General features: G+C 39.4%; 1 protein-coding gene across 7 annotated transcripts in view; it reads left to right on the forward strand.

Annotated features, from left to right (window-relative positions):
* NOL10 (nucleolar protein 10) overlaps nucleotides 1-19,489 on the forward strand; it is a 116,691-nt gene that overhangs the window by 11,968 nt on the left and 85,234 nt on the right. For 4 of the 7 annotated variants that reach the window (XM_034952604.3, XM_055108244.2, XM_034952605.2 and 1 more), the window contains 8 exons: nucleotides 2,064-2,141; nucleotides 4,378-4,415; nucleotides 6,238-6,374; nucleotides 9,182-9,247; nucleotides 10,635-10,695; nucleotides 14,867-14,952; nucleotides 18,232-18,351; nucleotides 18,654-18,732. In XM_034952604.3, coding sequence (XP_034808495.1) covers nucleotides 2,064-2,141; nucleotides 4,378-4,415; nucleotides 6,238-6,374; nucleotides 9,182-9,247; nucleotides 10,635-10,695; nucleotides 14,867-14,952; nucleotides 18,232-18,351; nucleotides 18,654-18,732 — 665 coding nt within the window. The remainder of the gene's footprint in view (nucleotides 1-2,063; nucleotides 2,142-4,377; nucleotides 4,416-6,237; nucleotides 6,375-9,181; nucleotides 9,248-10,634; nucleotides 10,696-14,866; nucleotides 14,953-18,231; nucleotides 18,352-18,653; nucleotides 18,733-19,489) is intronic. The other 3 variants (XM_003826963.7, XM_055108245.2, XM_063595052.1) reach the window with 1 other exon arrangement.

A 19,489-nucleotide genomic window follows, 5' to 3' on the forward strand; every position in this document is an offset into this window, starting at 1 on the left:
TGTGTATATATATGTATCTGTCTATATGGATATATATACACACACACATATATACACATGCATATATATGTGTATATATATACACACACACACACATACAAATGTATTAAAATTATTGCCATACGACAGTGGGCTCATATTTACTGGTTTTAAACTTCTCTCTTTTAAGCTGGGTGCGGTGGCTCACGCCTGTAATTCCAGCACTTTGGGAGGCTGAGGTGGGTGGATCACTTGAGCCCAGGAGTTTGAGACCAGCCTGGGCAACGTGGTGAAACCCCATCTTTACAAAAAATACAAAAATTACACAGTCGTGATGGCAGGAGCCTCTTGGTCCCCACTACTTGGGAAGCTGAGGTGGGAGGATCACTGGAGCCCAGGGCGGTTGAGGTTGCAGTGAGCTGTGATTGCACCTCTGTGCTCCAGCCTGGTTGACAGAGTGAGACCCCATTTCAAAAAAGGAAAAAAAAAAAAAAACACCAAAGAAAACCCCACAAAATAACCTTTTTTTTTTTAAACGAAATCTTGGGTTTTGATCTATGCCAGAAAACAAAGGACTACCTCATTCTTTTATTTTTAAGATGTCTTTGTTGGAAATACATAACATAAAATATGAAAGTCTCCGAAATTGCACTTCACGGAGATAGACTATCATTGTGAAGTTAGTTCCTCCAACTTTTGCCTTACAAAGTGCCAAAGTTAGGCCAGGCACGGTGGCTCACTCCTGTAATCCCGGCACCTAGGGAGGCGGAGACAGGCAGATCACCTGAACTCAGGAGTTCAAGACCAGCCTGACCAACATGGTGAAACCCCATCTCTACTAAAAATACAAAAATTAGCCAGATGTGGTGGCAGGCACCTGTAATGCCAGCTACTTGGGAGGCTGAGGCAGGAGAATCACTTGAATCCAGGCAGCAGAGGTTGCAGTGAGCCGAGATTACTCCTCTGCACTCCAGCCTGGGTGACAGAGCAAGACCCCATTTCAAAGAAAAAAAAAAAAAAAGAGGCCGGCCTCGATGGCTCATGTCTGTAATCCCAGCACTTTGGGAGGCCAAGGTGGGTGGATCACCTGAGGTCAGAAGTTCGAGACCAGCCTGACCAACATGGTGAAACCCCGTCTCTACTAAAAATACAAAAATTAGCTGGGCATCATGGCCTGCACCTGTAATCCCAGCTACTCAGGGGGCTGAGGCAGGAGAATAGCTTGAACCTGGGAGGCGGAGGTTGCAGTGAGCCGAGATCACGCCATTGCACCCCAGTCTAAACGACAGAATGAGACTCTGTCTCAAAAAAAAAAAAGACAAAGTGCCAAAGGTACCATTTCATTGTACAAAATTGGGATCGTATTATATGGATCATTCTCCAGCACTCACCTGTGCTCTCCCTGTACTTTTACTTTATAGTACGTTTTGGCAGCTTTCCATGTCAGTGGTTACTACTGAGGTCTGCCTCATCCACTTTATGGGCTATGTAATATTCCCCTGCGTGGATTTATTGTCATTTATTCAACTATTTTCCTGTCAGTGGACATTTTATTGCTTTCAGTTGCTGACCATTTATAAATAATGCTGCAGTGAACATTCTTAATATCTTTGGCAGGCTTGTGGATATATTTCTGTGAGTTCAATTTGTGTAAGTTGAAATATAGATTGAAAGTATGGAAACATCGTGTGTTTTAGGGATTGTCCTTCAAAGAAGTTGTATCAATTGTATACTAATCAACAACAGTATAGGGGAATATTTTATACTTTCGCCAACACAGATATTAACCGTTTTTTAATCTTTGCCATTCTGGTGGACAAAACTGTTTCATTGTTTGCATGTATTTTGTTAGATTACTTGTAAGGTTTCTTAGTTATTTTGTTTGGTTTTCTATGACTTGCTTGTTTAGCTTTTGCTCAGTTTTTCCTTGGGGTGTTTGAGAGGGGCTGCTTTTACATTCCTTTCTTTTGATTTGGTTACAATTAATCCTGCCTGTCTCTGAACAAGAAGTACACTCAATGTATCTGGATGTTTTGACTATGAAAGTATGTCTTTAGGTTTTACATCACATTAATTTTTTGTAGGAACATATAAACCTCGGGTTCGATGTTATGACACCTATCAATTATCCTTGAAGTTTGAAAGGTGTTTAGATTCAGAAGGTGAGTAAAAAGCTAAATTTGAATTCATGAAAATGGCTTTTTATGTTGTCTGCTTTTCTGGTTTTAAAATGAGAACGGTTTGTAATTAGTTTTTTATTGCTGTATAACAAATTCCTGTACTACAATCCCGATGCCTTAAAACATCCATTTAGTAGCTCACAGTTGTGTAGATCTTAAGTCTGTGCAGGTTCTGTGCTCAGAGAGGAGGTCAGGGTGTTGACCAGTTGGAGCTCTGACTTGGAGGTGCTGGGCAAGAATATGCTTCCACGTGTTAGTTTGTAGTTCTTTTAGAATTGACTGGCAGCTTTTCTTGTTTTCAGAGAATGCACCCCCCCAAACCCCCAAAATAATAAAAAATAAAAAAGAATTTGCTTCCAAATACACTCAGGTTGTTGTCAGAATTCAGTTTGTTGTGGTTATAGGATTGGGGTTCCCATTTCCTTCTGGCTGTCAGCTGGGGGCCACTCTAGGCTTCTGGAGGCTGCATGCATTTCTCATCACACGCTCACCTCCACCTTCAAGCCAGCAACAGCTCATCAGATCCTCCCTGTATTTCTTTTCTTTCTTTTATTTATTTATTACTTTTTTAAAGAGATGGGATCTTGTTGCCCAGGCTGGAGTGCTGTGGCATGATCATAGTTTACTGTAGCCTTGAACTCCTGGGCTCAAGTGATCCTCCTACCTTAGCCTCCCAAGTAGCTAGAACTACAGATGTGAACCACCATGCCCCACTAATTTTATAATTTTTTGTAGAGATGGAGTCTAGCCATGTTGCCCAGGCTGGTCTCAAGCTCCTGGCCTCAGCCGTCCTTTTGCTTTGGTCTCCCACAGTACTGGGATTCCAGGCATGAGCCACTGCACCCAGCCCCTTGTGTTTTGGATCTCTCTGACTTTTTCTTCTGCTGCCAGCCAGAGAAACTCTGCTTTTATTTATTTACTTATTTATTTTTTTGAGACGGAGTCTTGCTCTGTCGCCCAGGCTGAAGTGCAGAGGCACAATCTTGGCTCACTGTAAACTCCACCTCCCAGATTGAAGTGATTCTCCTGCTTCAGCCTCCTAAGTGGCTGGGATTACAGGCGCACTTTACCACGCCCGGCTAATTTTGGTATTTTTAGTAGAGATGGGTTTCACTGTGTTGGTCAGGCTGGTCTCGAACTCCTGACGTCGTGATCCACCCGCCTCGGCCTCCCAAAGTGCTGGGATTACAGGCATGAGCCACTGCGCCCAGCTGAAACTCTGCTTTTAAAGGGCTCATATGATTATAAATCCCCCCTTTGCCATAGAATGTAATGTAATCATGGGAGCAGTGTCTTATCAATTCACAGTTTCTACCCACACTCTCAAGGGAAGGGGGTTATACGAGGGTAAAGGTCACGGGGGGTCATTCTTAGAATTTTGAATGGCACTGAAGTCAAGTTAAAATGGGAAAGTTCAAGTGCTTTTATCAGTTGGCCTAGAATTTGAGATTGAGGGGAAAGGAGTTAATGGGATATGTGTTCTGTGGAATTATATGCATAGTCTCCCAACTTGTTTCACCCTTTGTTTTTTTTTTTTTTTTTATTTTTACTTTTTAGAAACAGGATCTTTTTCTGTCACCCAGGCTGGAGTGCAGTGTTATGATCACAGCTCATTGCAGCCTCAACTACTCAGGCTCAAGAGATCCTCCTACCTCCGCCTCCCAAATAGCTGGGATCACAGGCATGCACCACCATGTCTGGCTAATTTTTTTTTTTTTTTTTTTTTTCTTTCCCATAGTGATAGGGTCTTACTATATCTTTGTTTATTGAAAACAATAGAAACTCTGTGTGCCACTAATAATGGCTATTTTTCGCTCTTTTTGTTTATCAGGTAGACTATGAATGGGTAAAAAATGACTTATCTTTTTTGTTAAGCAACAATTTTTTTGTTCTTTAATGTATATTTGAAAGTCTTTAAAATTATTTTGTTTTCAACATCTCAGAGTGTCAGAATTTAGAAGTCATTATATTTTGTGAATTTGCATTCAGTTCTACAAGAAATCTAGTTGATGTGTATTGAGAAATTATGAGGCTTTTAAGTTTTTGTTGGTGTTTTGGGACAATATACTATGACAATTTTCTTCTTGTTTCACGTAGAGGCAGAAAAAAACTGGTATGTGTATAATTTCTGTGTTGAATTAGAATCTTTGCATCAGGTTTGCGTTGTTACTAAGAATATTGATTGATAATTGTATTTTTCCTATTTCTTGTTTTTCAGTTGTCACCTTTGAAATTTTGTCTGATGACTACTCAAAGGTATGTTTTATAGTGTTGGTTTGTACTGACTAGACCCAAGAAATGAGTGAGTGGAATTTATTTTAATGATAAGCAGTTTTATGATATTTTTATTGTTAAACTAAAATGGCTGTGTAGTTCTATTGTTAAACAAAAATGGCTGTGTAGTAAAATGTAACCCATCATTTTTTATTAATATTAATACAGTGATACAGATAGCCTTTGGCCAATCTAATATCAAAGGTAATTTTTCATATCGTATATGAAACCTTATTTGTATTTTTAAGAATTGGCAGCAGTCATCTTTTATATCATTCTATATTCTAGATTTGTGATTCTGATTATTACGTTTAACCTAGATTTATTTGCCAGGTTGCTTTCATTTTCTTATTTATATGTGAAATGTAAACTAGCAGGGTTGTATGTTTAATTTTTTTTAACTTTGCAAATGGTTGTGATATATTCTGAAACAGTTCAAAATATAGCTAAGTAGATTTATTTCTCTTTTTTGGTGCCATTAGTCCATCTTTCAACTCTTTTTTTTGGAGACAGGGCCTTGCTCTGTCACCCAGGCCGGAGGGGCAGTGGCGTAATTTCAGCTCATTGCAGCATCAGCCTCCCGAGTTCAAGTGATTCTCCTGCCTCTGCCTCCTGAGTAGCTGGAACTACAGGCATGTGCTTCCACGCCTGGCTAATTTTTGTGTTTTTAGTAGAGATATGGTTTTACCAGGTTGGCCAGGCTGGTCTCAAACTCTTGACCTCAAGTGATCCACCTGACTTGGCCTCCCAAAGTGTTGGGATTACAGGCGTGAGCAACTGCCCCTGACCCATCTTTCAACTCCTATAGTCACTTTCAACAGTTATAAAATTGTCAGTAAACTCTTGAATTTAAAATGAAACATTTTTAGTGATGTCAAATGGCATCTTGAAAGAAAATTGAATTTTCTTAGCTGACATGGCTTTATATTTTCAGTTTTGGAAACTATGGGGTACAGCTTATCCTTTTGTCTATGGTATCATTTATCATACGTTTTGGAACATGTCATTTTAGAATGTATTTTCTCTAAATACTGACAAATTTGCCTTTAAATACCATCTGTTGATGTTTAACATACCCCTTTAGTACACTAAAGTCAAATGTATACAAGGAGTTTATCATAACTTGTGTGATAATGGTGGGATTATTATTATTTTTTGTTTTTTATTTTTTGAGACAAGAGTTTCACTCTTGTTGCCCAGGCTGGAGTTCAACGGCACAATCTCAGCTCACTGCATCCTCCGGCCCCCGAGTTCAAGCGATTTTCCTGCCTCAGCCTCCTGAGTAGCTGGGATTACAGTCATGCGCCACCATGCCCAGCTAATTTTGTGTTTTTAGTAGAGACGAGGTTTCTCCATGTTGGTCAGGCTGGTCTCAAACTCCCTGCCTCAGGTGACCCACCTGCCTCGTCCTCCCAAAGTGCTGGGATTACAGGTGTGAGCCACCATGCCTGGCCAGGATTATTTAAATGTGTTCCCAAGTGAAAGAGGGAACTGATCATTGAGGGTACCATGAGAGTGCTCTATGTTATGACATGCTGGTGCCATGTAAATGAAGGGCGTTTGTTTCTTTAATTAGTATGTAAGGTTTGCAGAAAAGCTATCAGGATACAGGAAGGCATTAAGGAGCCGATGGAGCGTTTTCATTCTTAATCCCAGTGGAGTGTGTGTGCATGGACATGTGTGTTTAGATACAGAAAGTGAGAGAGAGGTAAGGGTTTTCCTTGGTTTGCCAGTTTTTTAGCGATAATGAAGTAAACACCTAACTAGAAACCTAAGCAAACTCATTTTTTTGTTTTATTTTCAGATTGTCTTCTTACATAATGATAGATACATTGAATTTCATTCGCAATCAGGTTTTTACTACAAAACCAGAATACCAAAGTTTGGGAGAGATTTCTCTTACCACTATCCATCCTGTGACTTGTACTTTGTTGGTGCAAGGTATTGGATCCAGTCCCTTTTTCTCCTTTTCACCTCCTAAAACAACCAACTTCTGTTCCTAAATTTCGTGTACATTTTCTCTGTTTAGATAACTTGCTTTAATAAAAAAGTGATACGTGGCTCTTGTAAAAAAAAAAAAAAAAGTAGAAAACACAGGATAGGCAAAAAATTCTATTTTCTACGTATTGGTTTACTTATAAGTACCATATACTGTTTTAACAACTGTTGTTTTGCTTAATACAATATTTTCTAATGTTAAAAATATCTGTGATAGTTATCTGCCTCATTGGGAAATACTGATGGGAAGTGTGTGAGCCTTTTCAGTTTAGCCTGGTTGCCACAATTTATGAGACATAGTATTGTTTTATTTATCTGTTTATCTTCTAGACTTTTGTCTCTACCTTAAGTTTGCTTCATGTCAGTAATCAGTATCTATCTGATCACGTTGTGATTAATAGGTCATATGTGGTTATGGACTCTAGTTTAAAAAAATTGGGAGAGGGTTTTATTGTTATTATTTTTGGTAATTTGATAGTTTGATTTAATTTGATTTGCATGAAATGACAAAAGCATTTAAAGCATCTTTCATTATGTAGTTGATGTCCTACATTAAACAGTCTACTAAATTCTGAACAAAAGTTTATTAGCAAGTTTTCAAAAATTTAAAAAACAGTTGTTTCAAAACCATTAAGTAGTAAATGTATTTAAGAAACTAATTAGGACAGATGTCATAACTTTAGAACACCACTACCTACCCATGTCTTTTTGTTTTGTTTTTTCTGTTTTTTTGTTTGTTTGTTTGTTTCATTTTCTTTTTTTGAGAGGGAGTCTCACTCTGTCACCCAGGCTGGAGTGCAGTGGTACAATCTCGGCTCACTGCAACCTCTGCCTCCCAGGTTCAAGTGATTCTCCAGCCCCAGCCTCCCGAGTAGCTGAGACTATGGGCGCCTGCCACCATGCCCAGCTAATTTTTGTATTTTTAGTAGAGGCGATGTTTCACCTTATTGGCCAGGCTGGTCTCGAACTCCTGACCTCAAGTGATCCACCCACCTCGGCCTCCCAAAGTGCTGGGAGTACAGACATGAGCCACGGTGCCCAGCCCTGTTTTGTTTTGTTTTGTTTTGTTTTTAACAAAGCAATTAGTGTATCTTTTTGGCTATTAGTATTAGCAATTTATTTACAATATTTAACGAGATAAATTGTAGGCAAAAATTTAGTACAATTTCAATAGAAATATCCCTTTTTTTCCCCCTGAAAATACAGCAGTATTTGAAGGACTAATTTCTTTAAAGAAGAATAAGACATGATCTTTGCTTTTAAGTTGCTGAAAGTGAAGGTATAATTCCTACATGTGACTCATTTAGGAGTGATATCTTTGGCTTCTGTTAGTATGGTGCTAAATTTGGAGATAGACATGTATAATCTAGTTGATAAAGTCAGTTTCTTAGCCCTATTGCACGGTATTTCAAAACTTTTTATTCTAAGTACCTTTTTGGTTTTATTATTAGGTTTTTATAAAGATGGGGTCTCACTATGTTTCCCAGGCTGGTCTTGAATTCCTGGGCTCAAATGATCCTCTTGCTTTGGCCTCACAAAATGTTGGGATTACAGGTGTGAGCTACTGTACCTGGCCTATATTATTATTATTATTATTTGAGATGGAGTGTCGCTCTGTCGCCAGGCTGGAGTGCAGTGGTGCAATCTCCACTCACTGTAACCTCCACCTCCCAGGTTCAAGCGATTCTCCTGCCCCAGCCTCCCAAGTAGCTGAGATTACAGGCATGCGCCGCCAGGCCCAGGTAATTTTTGTATTTTTAGTAGAGACAGGGTTTCACCATATTGGCAAGGATGGTCTCGGTCTCTTGACCTCGTGATCCGCCCACCTCAGCCTCCCAAAGTGTTGGGATTACAGGCGTGAGCCACCGCTGCCCAGCCCTGTGTTATTTTTATGGTCATCAAAAAGGTAGCATTTGACCAGGTATTTGGCTGGTGGCTATTATGTATGTGTGTGTGTGTGTGTGTATATGTGTGTGTGTATGTATGTGTGTGTGTGTATATATATATATATAAAATAAAAAATATATATATATAAATACATACCCATTTTAGAAAATTGGGAAAATATAGAGAAGAAAAAATTCAGGCTGGGCATGGTGACTCATGCTTGTAATCCAGCACTTTGGGAGGCTAAGGTGGGCAGATCACCTGAGGTCAGGAGTTCAAGACCAGCCTGGCCAACATGGTGAAACCTCGCCTCTACTAAAAATACAAAAAAATAGTTTGAGACCAGCCTGGCCAACATGGTGAAACCCTGTCTCTACTAAAAATACAAAAAATTAGCCGGGTGTAGTGACCAGCACCCGTGAGCTGAGATTGCGCTATTGCACTCCAGCCTGGGCAATAAGAGCAAAACCCCATATCAAAAACAAAAAAACAAAAAAAAAGAAAAAATTCAGCCATAATTACACCACCCAGAGAGGATCCTTATTATATTTCCTTCTAGTCCTTTCTTATATACATATGTAGATACATTACATTTACTTTTGGATCTTGTATTCTCCATCTTATTTGTAAATAGTATTCTACGTAATGACTTCATATTTCTTTGGCACATGAGTGGTTTAAATCACTTTTATACGTGAACAAATTCATAAAGTGGATATTTTTCAGATTTAGAATGCATTTTTGTATCAGTGTTACAAAAGGAAGTGGTGGCTTATGAGTAATATATATATTTATAAAATTTATATTTACTTAAAGTTTCATTGTAGTTTAGCAGGTTTTTAACTTTCTTTATTACTTTACAGTTCTGAAGTTTATAGGTTAAACTTAGAACAAGGACGATACCTGAATCCTCTACAAACTGATGCTGCGTGAGTATTGTTTTAGTAATTCTGCTATATACATTTTGACCAGGAGGTGGAGCCAGATGCTCAGTTTGTTAACAAGTGACATAAACTATTGCAATTAAGGAAAACTCCTAGCAACTTAGTTAAAAAGTACTGTTGAATTTATTCTCAGACAAAAAATTCACTGAAAGATCTGGTGATTACTTTAAAAATTAAATAAAAGCTTTTTTTCATCTACTCAACTTTAAGTCAGTTAAAAATACTCAGTTTATTATTATTACTTGTAGTGTTCTTTAAATTTACATTCATGGTTTTGTTTTGTGATATTTTCTCCTGTGGAGAACTTTTGAATTAATTTGGAGTGCCATTTTTAAATTTTTATGTTCTGCTAGCGGACATTTAAGGTTTTTAAAGGTTTCCTTTTATCATACATTATAGTCTACACATATGTATTATGCAGCAAAAATTTTTAGGAATGAATCCATCATCATCATCATCACAACAAATAATAGCGATAAACACAGTAGGAAAGCACTTTGTGCCAGGTGTTATTCAGTCATTTTACCTTTATTAACTCATTTTAAACTTAGAACAGATTTTTGTGGTAAGTACCATTTTACAGATAGGGCAGCTGAGGCTCAGAGAGGTAAGTAGTTTGCCCAAGGCCACACAACTAGTCAAGGGTGGAAGCTGGATTACTTCTCATTGTGTATATGAAGAGCTTGCTGAATTTCTCGTATTGCTTTGAGAGGATTTTTAAAGGTTAGGTGAACATGTTGTGATAAGAACCAAATAAACTCCGATTTTTTTTTTTTATTTCACATTGGCTAGAAATGCTTTTATTTTTATTTAAAAAAAAAAAACTTGTAGTAGTAACTTCACAAATGCCTTATATTGAGTGTCCTCTGTACCCCAGATACTGCTGAACACTTTGCAGTCTTTTTCATTTAATCCCCATAACAACCCCCTGAGGTAGGTGAAATATCCATTTTACAGAGAAAGAAAATGAGACTTAGAATGATGTACCCAGGACAAGCCTGTCAAGGCTCAGGATTGTCATGGTGATAGCATGTGTTCTTTTAAGAATGTTACCTGCCTTGGAAGAAAATACCTTGAAAAATAGAGTGACCCTTTCTTCTCATGGTAGTGGAATAGTATTTCAGAAGGAAGTCCCTCCTTGTTTGTCACCTAGCAGGTAGAGTGTCACCCTGGGGATCAGAAACTTCAGTGACTGAGCCAAGCACTTAACCCTTTCATACCTTGGTGTTTTCCATTTGCAGATTAGTAAGAGAGAATCTGTGTGTCTTCTTTCTACTCAAAATTTGGGTTGACTGTTTATTTATTTAATATTCCTTCCCCACTAAAGTAAGTGCTAACTAATACTTTCTTTCTTACTGCTTTCCTGTGTTAGGGAGAATAATGTTTGTGACATAAATTCAGTGCATGGCTTGTTTGCCACAGGAACCATAGAGGTAAGCATATGTTGACTTTATTTTTTAGAATATTTGTTTTATATTTGATTGGAATTTTTATTTAAAGACTGAGTTGCTTGATTCCTTAGAGCAGGATGATAATGAGGTGATAGCTTGAACATCCTGTAGAGTAACATTCAGTAAATATTGAGATGAATGTACACAACATTTTTCTTTTAAATAATATCTTTGAATCAATGTCCTTCACACTTACCAATAGTTTTTTGTAGATTTGCATTTTTCACTTAAAATAATGATAAATACTCATAGTTTTAAAAAATGCAAATATGTCAGAAGCATGTAATTTTAAAAAGTGCCCTTTTATACCTTCCAGTCACCAAATCCTACACCCCAGAGGTAACACTTGAATGGTTTGGAGTAGTATCCTTTCAGATTTTTTTTCCTAAGTGCTATATGCCAATATGCATATGTGTACGTACATATTTTTTAAAATGGTTTACCAAACTGAAATTGTATTCTACTGTAGTTCTCCATTTGCTTTTTTTTTAGACATAACAGTATATAATATACATCTTATTGGTACTTATAATTACTTACAATGCTAAACTAATTTTAAAAAAATTTACAGGCCAGGCACAGTGGCTCACTAATCCTAGCACTTTGGGAGGCCAAGGCAGGCAGATTACTTGAGATCAGGAGTTTGAGACCAGCCTGGCCAATATGACGAAACACCGTCTCTACTAAAAATACAAAAATTGGCCGGGTGTGGTGGCACACACCTGTAATCCCAGCTATTCGGGAGGCTGAGGCAGGAGGGGCGGAGGTTGCAGTGAATGAAGATTGGGCCACTGCACTCCCGCCTGGGTGACAGAGCGAGACTCCGTCTCAAAAAAAAAATGATAGTTTACAGATAGCATTCTGTTGTTTGTACTATAATTTATTAAACCAGTTTCATATGGATGGAATTAATGGTTTGTTTTTTTTACTCAAATTATTTTTATGTTGAGAGATTAATGCAGCCACAAAAAAGAATGAAAGAATGTTCTTTGCAGCAACATGGATGCAGCTGGAGGCTGTTACCCTAAGTGAATTAAGACAGGAACAGAAAACCAAATACTGCATGTTCTCACTTACGAGTGGGAGCTAACCATTGGGTACTCATGACCATAAAGATGACAACACTAGACACTGGGGATTACTGGATGGGGAAGGGAGGGAGGGAGGCAAGGGTTGAAAACTAACTGTTGGCTACCGTGCTCACTGCCTGGGTGACGGGATCAGTCACACTGCAAACCTCAGCATTATGCAATATACCAGTGTAACAAACCTGCACGTACCCCCAGAGTCTAACAAAGAAGTTGAAGTTGTATTTTAAAAAAAGATTAATATTTGAAATGGGACACTGAGTTTGATCTGACAGATATTATGTAAAACTATGTTGAATGTGTTTGAATACTGTTATGTCTAAATCAAGCTTTCTCTTGGTAGTCAGGTTACTTGAGATTACCAAGGGGAAGTTTTACAAGAGTTTCCCTGAGAAAATAGTTTTTAGGGTCCTTACAGGGCAGTCTAGGCTAGACACCAGGCAATGTGCTAAGAGAAGTTATGTATTAGAACGTGCTGCTCTTCCAGCAGCTGGTTTAAGACCAGCCTAGGACATGTTGAAGGGATAGGAGGTAGGGATGCTCAAAGACTGGGCTTCCGGAAATTCCTTGATTATTAGCAGCTTGCAGTTTCATAAGCATAGTCAGATCAGGCTTAACAAATTCATTTTACATTGATTTTCATATTATATCTCAGATTTTAGTTTCTTCTTTAGTTCTTAGTTATCATAATATTGTCAAACTAAATGTTTGCATTTTGTGCTTTTTGAAGTGCCTAAGAGGGGAGGTTTGGCAATGGAAATATTCAAATTTAGGTAATAGAAAATCAGTGTGCTTAAAAATACATTTTGTATTTACACTGGAAGTTATCTGCATACCCATTTTGTGTTTTTGGAATGCAGCTTTTCTTTTTTATGTCCATAAAGTTTATTAACTCATTTTGAGAAGACATAGAAGACTAGACCATTTGGAATTACCTGCTGTAGTTTAAAAAGGTTTCCCTTCCTTTATTCATCTTTGCAACATACCTACTTGTAATAATATTAAAAGATTAATGAGGTCAGAATCTCCTAAGTATATTGAAGGGTTTGCTTTTAAGGTAGTTAATGTATTAAACAATCTTAAAACATCTTTATGTTTTTGTTTTATCATTACAAAATCAAATGATAGACAAGAATACAAAGTGAAAAGTGTAATTCCCTTCTGCCCTGTCCTATTCCTGTTTCCTTAGGTAAACACTGTTAATAATTTGCTCTGTATCCTCTCAGGTTTTTCTGTTTGCATAAGCATTTTTTTAAAAACACAAATGTTGGCTGGGTGTGGTGGCTCACGTCCATCATCCCAGCTCTTTGGAAGTGCGAGTGGGTGGAACGCTTGAGTACAGGAGTTCGAGACCAGCCTGGGCAACATGGCGACACCTCTTCTCTACCAAAAATCCAAAAATTAGACAGGCGTGGTGCATACCATAGATGCAGCTACGGGGGAAGCTGAGGTGAGAGGATGGATTGAGCCCACAAGGTGGAGGCTGCAATACGCTGTGATTGTGCCCTGCACTCCAGCTGGGCGACTGAACAAGACCTTGTCTCAAACACACAAACAACGACCCCTCATTTAAAAAAGTAAATTGCTTTTTTGTGGACACAATTCTAGTACATGTATATTCACATCATTCTTTGTAATGGCTAATACTCAGTTTAAATGGACGTACTACAGTTTCTCCATTCTGTTTTTTTTGAGACAGTCTTGCTTTGTTTCCCAGGCTGGACTCGGCTCACCGCAATGTCTGCCTCCCAGGTTCAAGCGATTCTCTTGCCTCAGGCTCCCGAATAGCTGGGATTACAAGCACCTGCCACCACGCCCAGCTAATTTTTGTATTTTCAGTAGAGACGGGGTTTCACCATTGGCCAGGCTGGTCTCGAACTCCTGACCTCAGGTGATCCACCTACCTCGGCCTTCAAAAGTGCTGGGATTACAGGCATAAGCCACCATGCCCGGCCTGTTCTGTTCTTTTGGGATTTTTTTTTTTTTTTTTTTTAGACGGAGTCTCTCTCTGTCGCCTAGGCGGGAGTGCAGTGGCACGCTCGGCTCGCTGCAGCCTCTGCCTCCTGGGTTCAAGCAATTCTCCTGCCTCAGCCTCCTAGTAGTTGGGATTACGGGCATGCGCCACTATGCCTGGCTAATTTTGTATTTTTTTTTTTTTGGAGACGGAGTCTCGATCTGTTGCCCAGGCTGGAGTGCAGTGGTGCGATCTCGGCTCACTGCAAGCTCCAGCCTCCCGGGTTCATGCCATTCTCCTGCCTCAGCCTCCCAAGTAGCTGGAACTACAAGCGCCCGCCACCATGCCCGGCTAATTTTTTGTATTTTTTAGTAGAGACTGGGTTTCACTGTGTTAGCCAGGATGGTCTCGATCTCCTGACCTCGTGATCTGCCCATATTGGCCTCCCAAAGTGCTGGGATTACAGGCATGGCCACCGCGCCTGGCCGGGATTCTTCTTTTCATTAAAAAAAATTTTCCCCAGCTTTTTATTTTTAAAAAGTTCACATCTTTATAAAAGTTTAGTGATACATATATTTTGCATTTTCTTTTCCTATAAAAATGTACATGTATTAAAAATGTTTTTTGAACCTTTTGAAAATAAGTTGCAGACATTATGATATTTCTTCCCTAAATACTTTAAAATGGATTTCTTAAAAATAAGGACTTTTTCTATGAAATAAACAATGTTAATGTGGTTTATTTTTGTATGTGTTTTAAGGATTTCTTAGCAGCTTTTTTTTTTTTTTGAGACGAAGTCTTGCTCTGTCGCTCAGACTGGTGTGCAGTGGCACAATCTCGGCTCACTGCAACCTCCACCTCCCGGGTTCAAGCAGTTCTTCTGCCTTAGCCTCCCAAGTAGCTGGGATTACAGGCGTGCACCACATACCCGGCTAATTTTTTTGTATTTTTAGTAGAAACAGAGTTTCGCCATGTTAGTCAGACTGGTCTCAAACTCCTGGCTTCAGGTGATCAGCCCTCCTCGGCCTCCCAAAGTGCTGGGATTACAGGCATGAGCCACCATGCCCTGCCTTCTACAGCTTTTATTTAAAATTGTTTTTCATTTGCATAGGGTAGAGTGGAGTGCTGGGACCCAAGAACTCGAAACAGAGTTGGCCTGTTAGACTGCGCCTTAAACAGTGTCACAGCAGATTCAGAGTAAGTAGAAATTGATTTGCAATGTAAATGTTCATCAACTTTTAATTTAAGTAATGTGTCTATATTAAATTCAAATAAATTGCTACAGGATATCTGAAATTGTACTTTCCATGATTGTTTTTCATAAAGATCCTCTCCTGTAAAAGCTCACTAGTGAGTAAGCCAGATAGAATTTCTTTCCAAAATACTATACCGAAGGCCTTATTTCTTTAGTTGCTGTACGATTTTATTAAAACAATTACACTACAGGAATTTATATTCCAATTTTGTAGAATCTAGTGATAGAACCAGGAGTCCACCACAAAGTCCACAGAGGTGTGCTTTGAATTCTAAGGTGGAAGGAAGCAAGTGTTTTTTTAATATTTTCTTGTTCCTGTTTGCCTAATTTCTACATTTAAACCAATCAGAAGAGTTTTCACTATTATACATCCATTTACAGTTTTATGATTATTTCCTGAGAAATGATACCTAGAACCTGAATTTCTGGATTAAATAGCATACATGTTTTGAAGGTTTTTGGTACATTGCTAAATTGCCCTACAGAAAACATGACCTTAGGTTAAATGTCTCCCTGCATGCCCAGAGCATACATTGCTCACTCTCCTCAGCCTGGGACGTCCATCACAGCACTGCTAATAATAAGTCTTAGAAAGAGCCTGAGGATATTGATTAAATAAAGCTTAGCAGAAATAATAGCTGACAGATAGTGCTTTCTATTTGCCAGGTACTGGGTCTAAGTTCTTTACATATATTAACTTATTTAATATGACAGCCCTTTGCTGTAGGCACTGTTATTGTATTTATTTTATAGATGAAAAAATATTCGTCAATGGCATACATGTTACTCAGCCTTTAGGAATTATGTTGCAGAAGCATATTTATTACTAGGGAAAGGTGGTCCAAATGCGCCTGTCAGTGGAAAAGCAAGCCATACTGTTGCCTATAGAGTGTTACCACATTGTTATCAGAAAAACAGTGAACACAAGTATAGTCATAGGAAGAAGGCTGGGTGTATACCAGAATGTAAAAACTAGAGGTTTTTTTTTTTTTCTGATTTGGTTTTAGGTAATTTTATTTTTTAATTTTTTTTTAATGCTTAGCTTTTTTGTTTTTGTTTTCCCTACAAACCTTAGAAGCTGTCACTTCTAGGTGGAGCCCATACAATATGAGAAAGCAGTAAGTGTAAGTGTTGGATAAGGGAAGCAGGCTGTCATTATTTGCAGATGATGTAAGTTTCTCTGCCTGAGAAACTCAGGAGAGTAACTGAAAATCTATAAGAACTAATATAGACCAGGCACGGTGGCTCACACCTGTAATCCCAGCACTTTGAAAGGCCGAAGCTGGAGGATCACTTGAGGTTAGGAGTTCAAGACCAGCCTAGCCAACATGGTGACACCCTGTCTCTACTAAAAATACAAAATTAGCTGGGCATGGTGGTGCATGCCTGTAATCCCAAGTACCCAGGAGGCTGAGGCAGGAGAATCGCCTGAACCCGGGAGGCGGAGGTTGCAGTGAGCCGAGATCGCCCCACTGTACTCCAGCCTGGGTAACAGAGCGAGACTCCATCTCAAACATAAATAAATAGGCTGGGCATGGTGGCTCATGCCCGTAATCCCAGCACTTTGGGAGGCTGAGGCAGGTGGATTACCTGAGGTCGGGAGTTTGAGACCAGCCTGACCAACACAGAGAAACCCTGTCTCTACTAAAAATACAAAATTAGCTGGGCGTGGTGGCGCATGCCTGTAATCCCAAGTACTTGGGAGGCTGAGGCAGGAGAATCACTTGAACCCAGGAGGCGGAGGTTGCAGTGAGCCAAGATCATGCCATTGCACTCCAACCTGGGCAACAAGAGCAAAACTCCATCACAAACAAACAAATAAATAAATAAAGTGTTACCACATCGTTATCAGAAAAGCAGTGAACACAAACAGTCATAGGAAGAAGACTGGATGTATACCCGAGTGTTAAAACTAGGGTTTTTTTTCTGATTTGGTTTTAGGTAATTTTACTTTTTTTTTTTTTAATGCTTTGCTTTTTTTTTGTTTGTTTTCCCTACAAACCTTATAAGCTGTCACTTCTAGGTGGAACCAATACGAGAAGGCAATAAGTGTAAGTGTTGAATAGGGGAAGCAGGCTGTCATTTCCAGATGACATAAGTTTCTGTGCCTGAGAAACTCAGGAGAATAACTGAAAATCTATAAGAACTAATATAACAGTTAAATAAATTGGTTATAAAATGTTCAAAAATCAGTGACCTTGTCAGCACTATCCAGTTAAAAAGGTTATAAATGGAAAAACATTCTAATAACGACAAAAATTGTAAAACTCGATAAGAACATATATGGGCCAGGTGTGGTGGCTCACACCTGTAATCCCAGCACTTTGGGAGGCCAAGGCAGGCAGATCACTTGAGATCAGGAGTTCAATACCAGCCTGGGCAACATGGTGAAAACCCATCTCTACAAAAAAATACAAAAATTAGCTGGGAGTGGTGGCGCACATCTGTAGTCCCAGCTACTCGGGAGGCTGAAGCAGGAGAATTGCTTGAACCGGAAGGTGGAGGTTGCAGTGAGCTGAGATCATGCCACTGCACTCCAGCCTGGGCGACGGGAGTGAAACCCTGTCTCCAAAAAAAATATGTGAAGAAAATGACAAAGGAATAAGTAGAGAAATATATCACTATACTGAAAGAAATGATTAAGTATACTTTGAAGAGTAAGTGACTAAAGTTGCTGTGCATATGAGGCTTCGAGGTTCCCACAGGTGCCCCAGCGCAGTTACAGGCTCAAGCTCTAGGTGGCAGAAGAGACCTGATGATGCCGACAGCCAACAGCCAGGACTCTAGGTCCTGGGCCAAGGGCATGTGGACGACAGGATTGATAGCGATATTGTCCACTTCTGACTCATCGCCTAGCACTCTTTCCACTGGAGATCATTGCTTTTGGTGCTGATTGGCTTGGTTGGTATGTGAGAAGCATATTCTAGAGTCGTGGCCATAGCATTCACTCTGTCTTTGGTACTTTCAGAGGCTCTAGGGTCCCCATTTGAGGATTAGTCTTTTATTTTAGCTGAACTTGGCTAATTTTAAAGTGGAAATGGTGTACCCATGTCCAAACAAAACTATGTCTTCTTAAGTATGAAAGGGGATGTTTCTATAAATACCTTATTCTGGCTTAATTAAAATGGAAGAAAGAAGTAGATTACGTTTTGTATATAAAGTGTAACTTTGATTATGAAAGTTTGAATACAATTACCATTTACTTACTATTTTTGAGACAGGGTCTTGCTCCGTTGTCCCAGCAGAGCTCCACTGCAGCGCAGTGGAAGGATCACAGCTCACTGCAGCCTTGACCTCCCAGGCGTCTCTTGCCTCAGCCGCCCGAGTAGCTGGGACAACAGGTGTGTGCCACCACAACTGGCTATTTTTTTTTTTTTTTAATTTTTTGTAGAGATGGTGTCTCACTGTGTTACCCAAGCTGGTCTTGAATTCTTGGCCTCAAGAAATCCTCCCACCTCAGCCTCCCAAAGTGCTGGTATTACGGGTACAAGTCATCTTACCAGGCTGCAGTTACCTTTTAAACAGAAGGCTAGAAATGTGATTCCCCCCCCCATTAGATTTGAAGTGAAGACTAATAATGAACTTGTTACTTGGAAGGAGGTTTGGCCGTATATTCATGAAGCATGAATATTTTGCTTTTCAGGATAAACAGTTTACCAACAATCTCTGCTTTGAAATTTAATGGTGCCTTGACCATGGCAGTTGGAACAACCACAGGGCAGGTAAATATGTTTAATTTGGAAACCACATGTAAGTTGGTATTTCAGTGGTGTGTGTATGTGTCATGAGAAATACACTGCAGGAACAGAAAATGAGATCATACTATTTTAGCCAGACCAGAGGGTATTCCAGAATGCTGGATTCTTCCACACCTTGAGAAATCTTGACTCTTGCCTTGGTCAGTCTGCGGTGCTGTGGACTTAGAGCTGCAGTGGGATAGGCCTGCACCACCACACCTGGCTAATTTTTTGACTTTTTGTAGAGACAGGGTCTCACTGTGTTGCCCAAGCTGGTCTTGAACTCCTGGGCTCCGGCGATCCCCCCACCCTTGGCCTCACAAAGTGTGGGGATTACAGGTGTGAGCCACCGGGCTTGGCCATAGGTATTCTCTTGTTAGTGGTTTGGAACAGCATTTTTCAGAGTCTATGCAACAGAATTCTGTGGTCAGACAGTCTTGGGAGTCTGCCAGACTTTTACTCTTGAAGATTAACAGTGGGTTTCAATACTTTTTCAATGAAGGCTCTCAGGAATTCTTGCAGACAAGAAATATGTTTAATAAATATTTCCAAAATTTGTGTGTTCAAGGAACTTTTTTTTTTTTTAATATAGCATCATTAACTATAGCACATGCCATGAGTGGTCAGCAGAACATGCATTAGCAGTGCTAGTCTGAGGAGTACTTCTTTCTTTCCTTCAAGGCAGAGCCTGTACACTTGCCTCCTACAAGAGGTCTGAAACCCTGCCTTGGAGGATTTACTT

This window comes from Pan paniscus, chromosome 12, assembly GCF_029289425.2.
Source record: "Pan paniscus chromosome 12, NHGRI_mPanPan1-v2.0_pri, whole genome shotgun sequence".
NCBI lineage: Eukaryota > Metazoa > Chordata > Mammalia > Primates > Hominidae > Pan > Pan paniscus.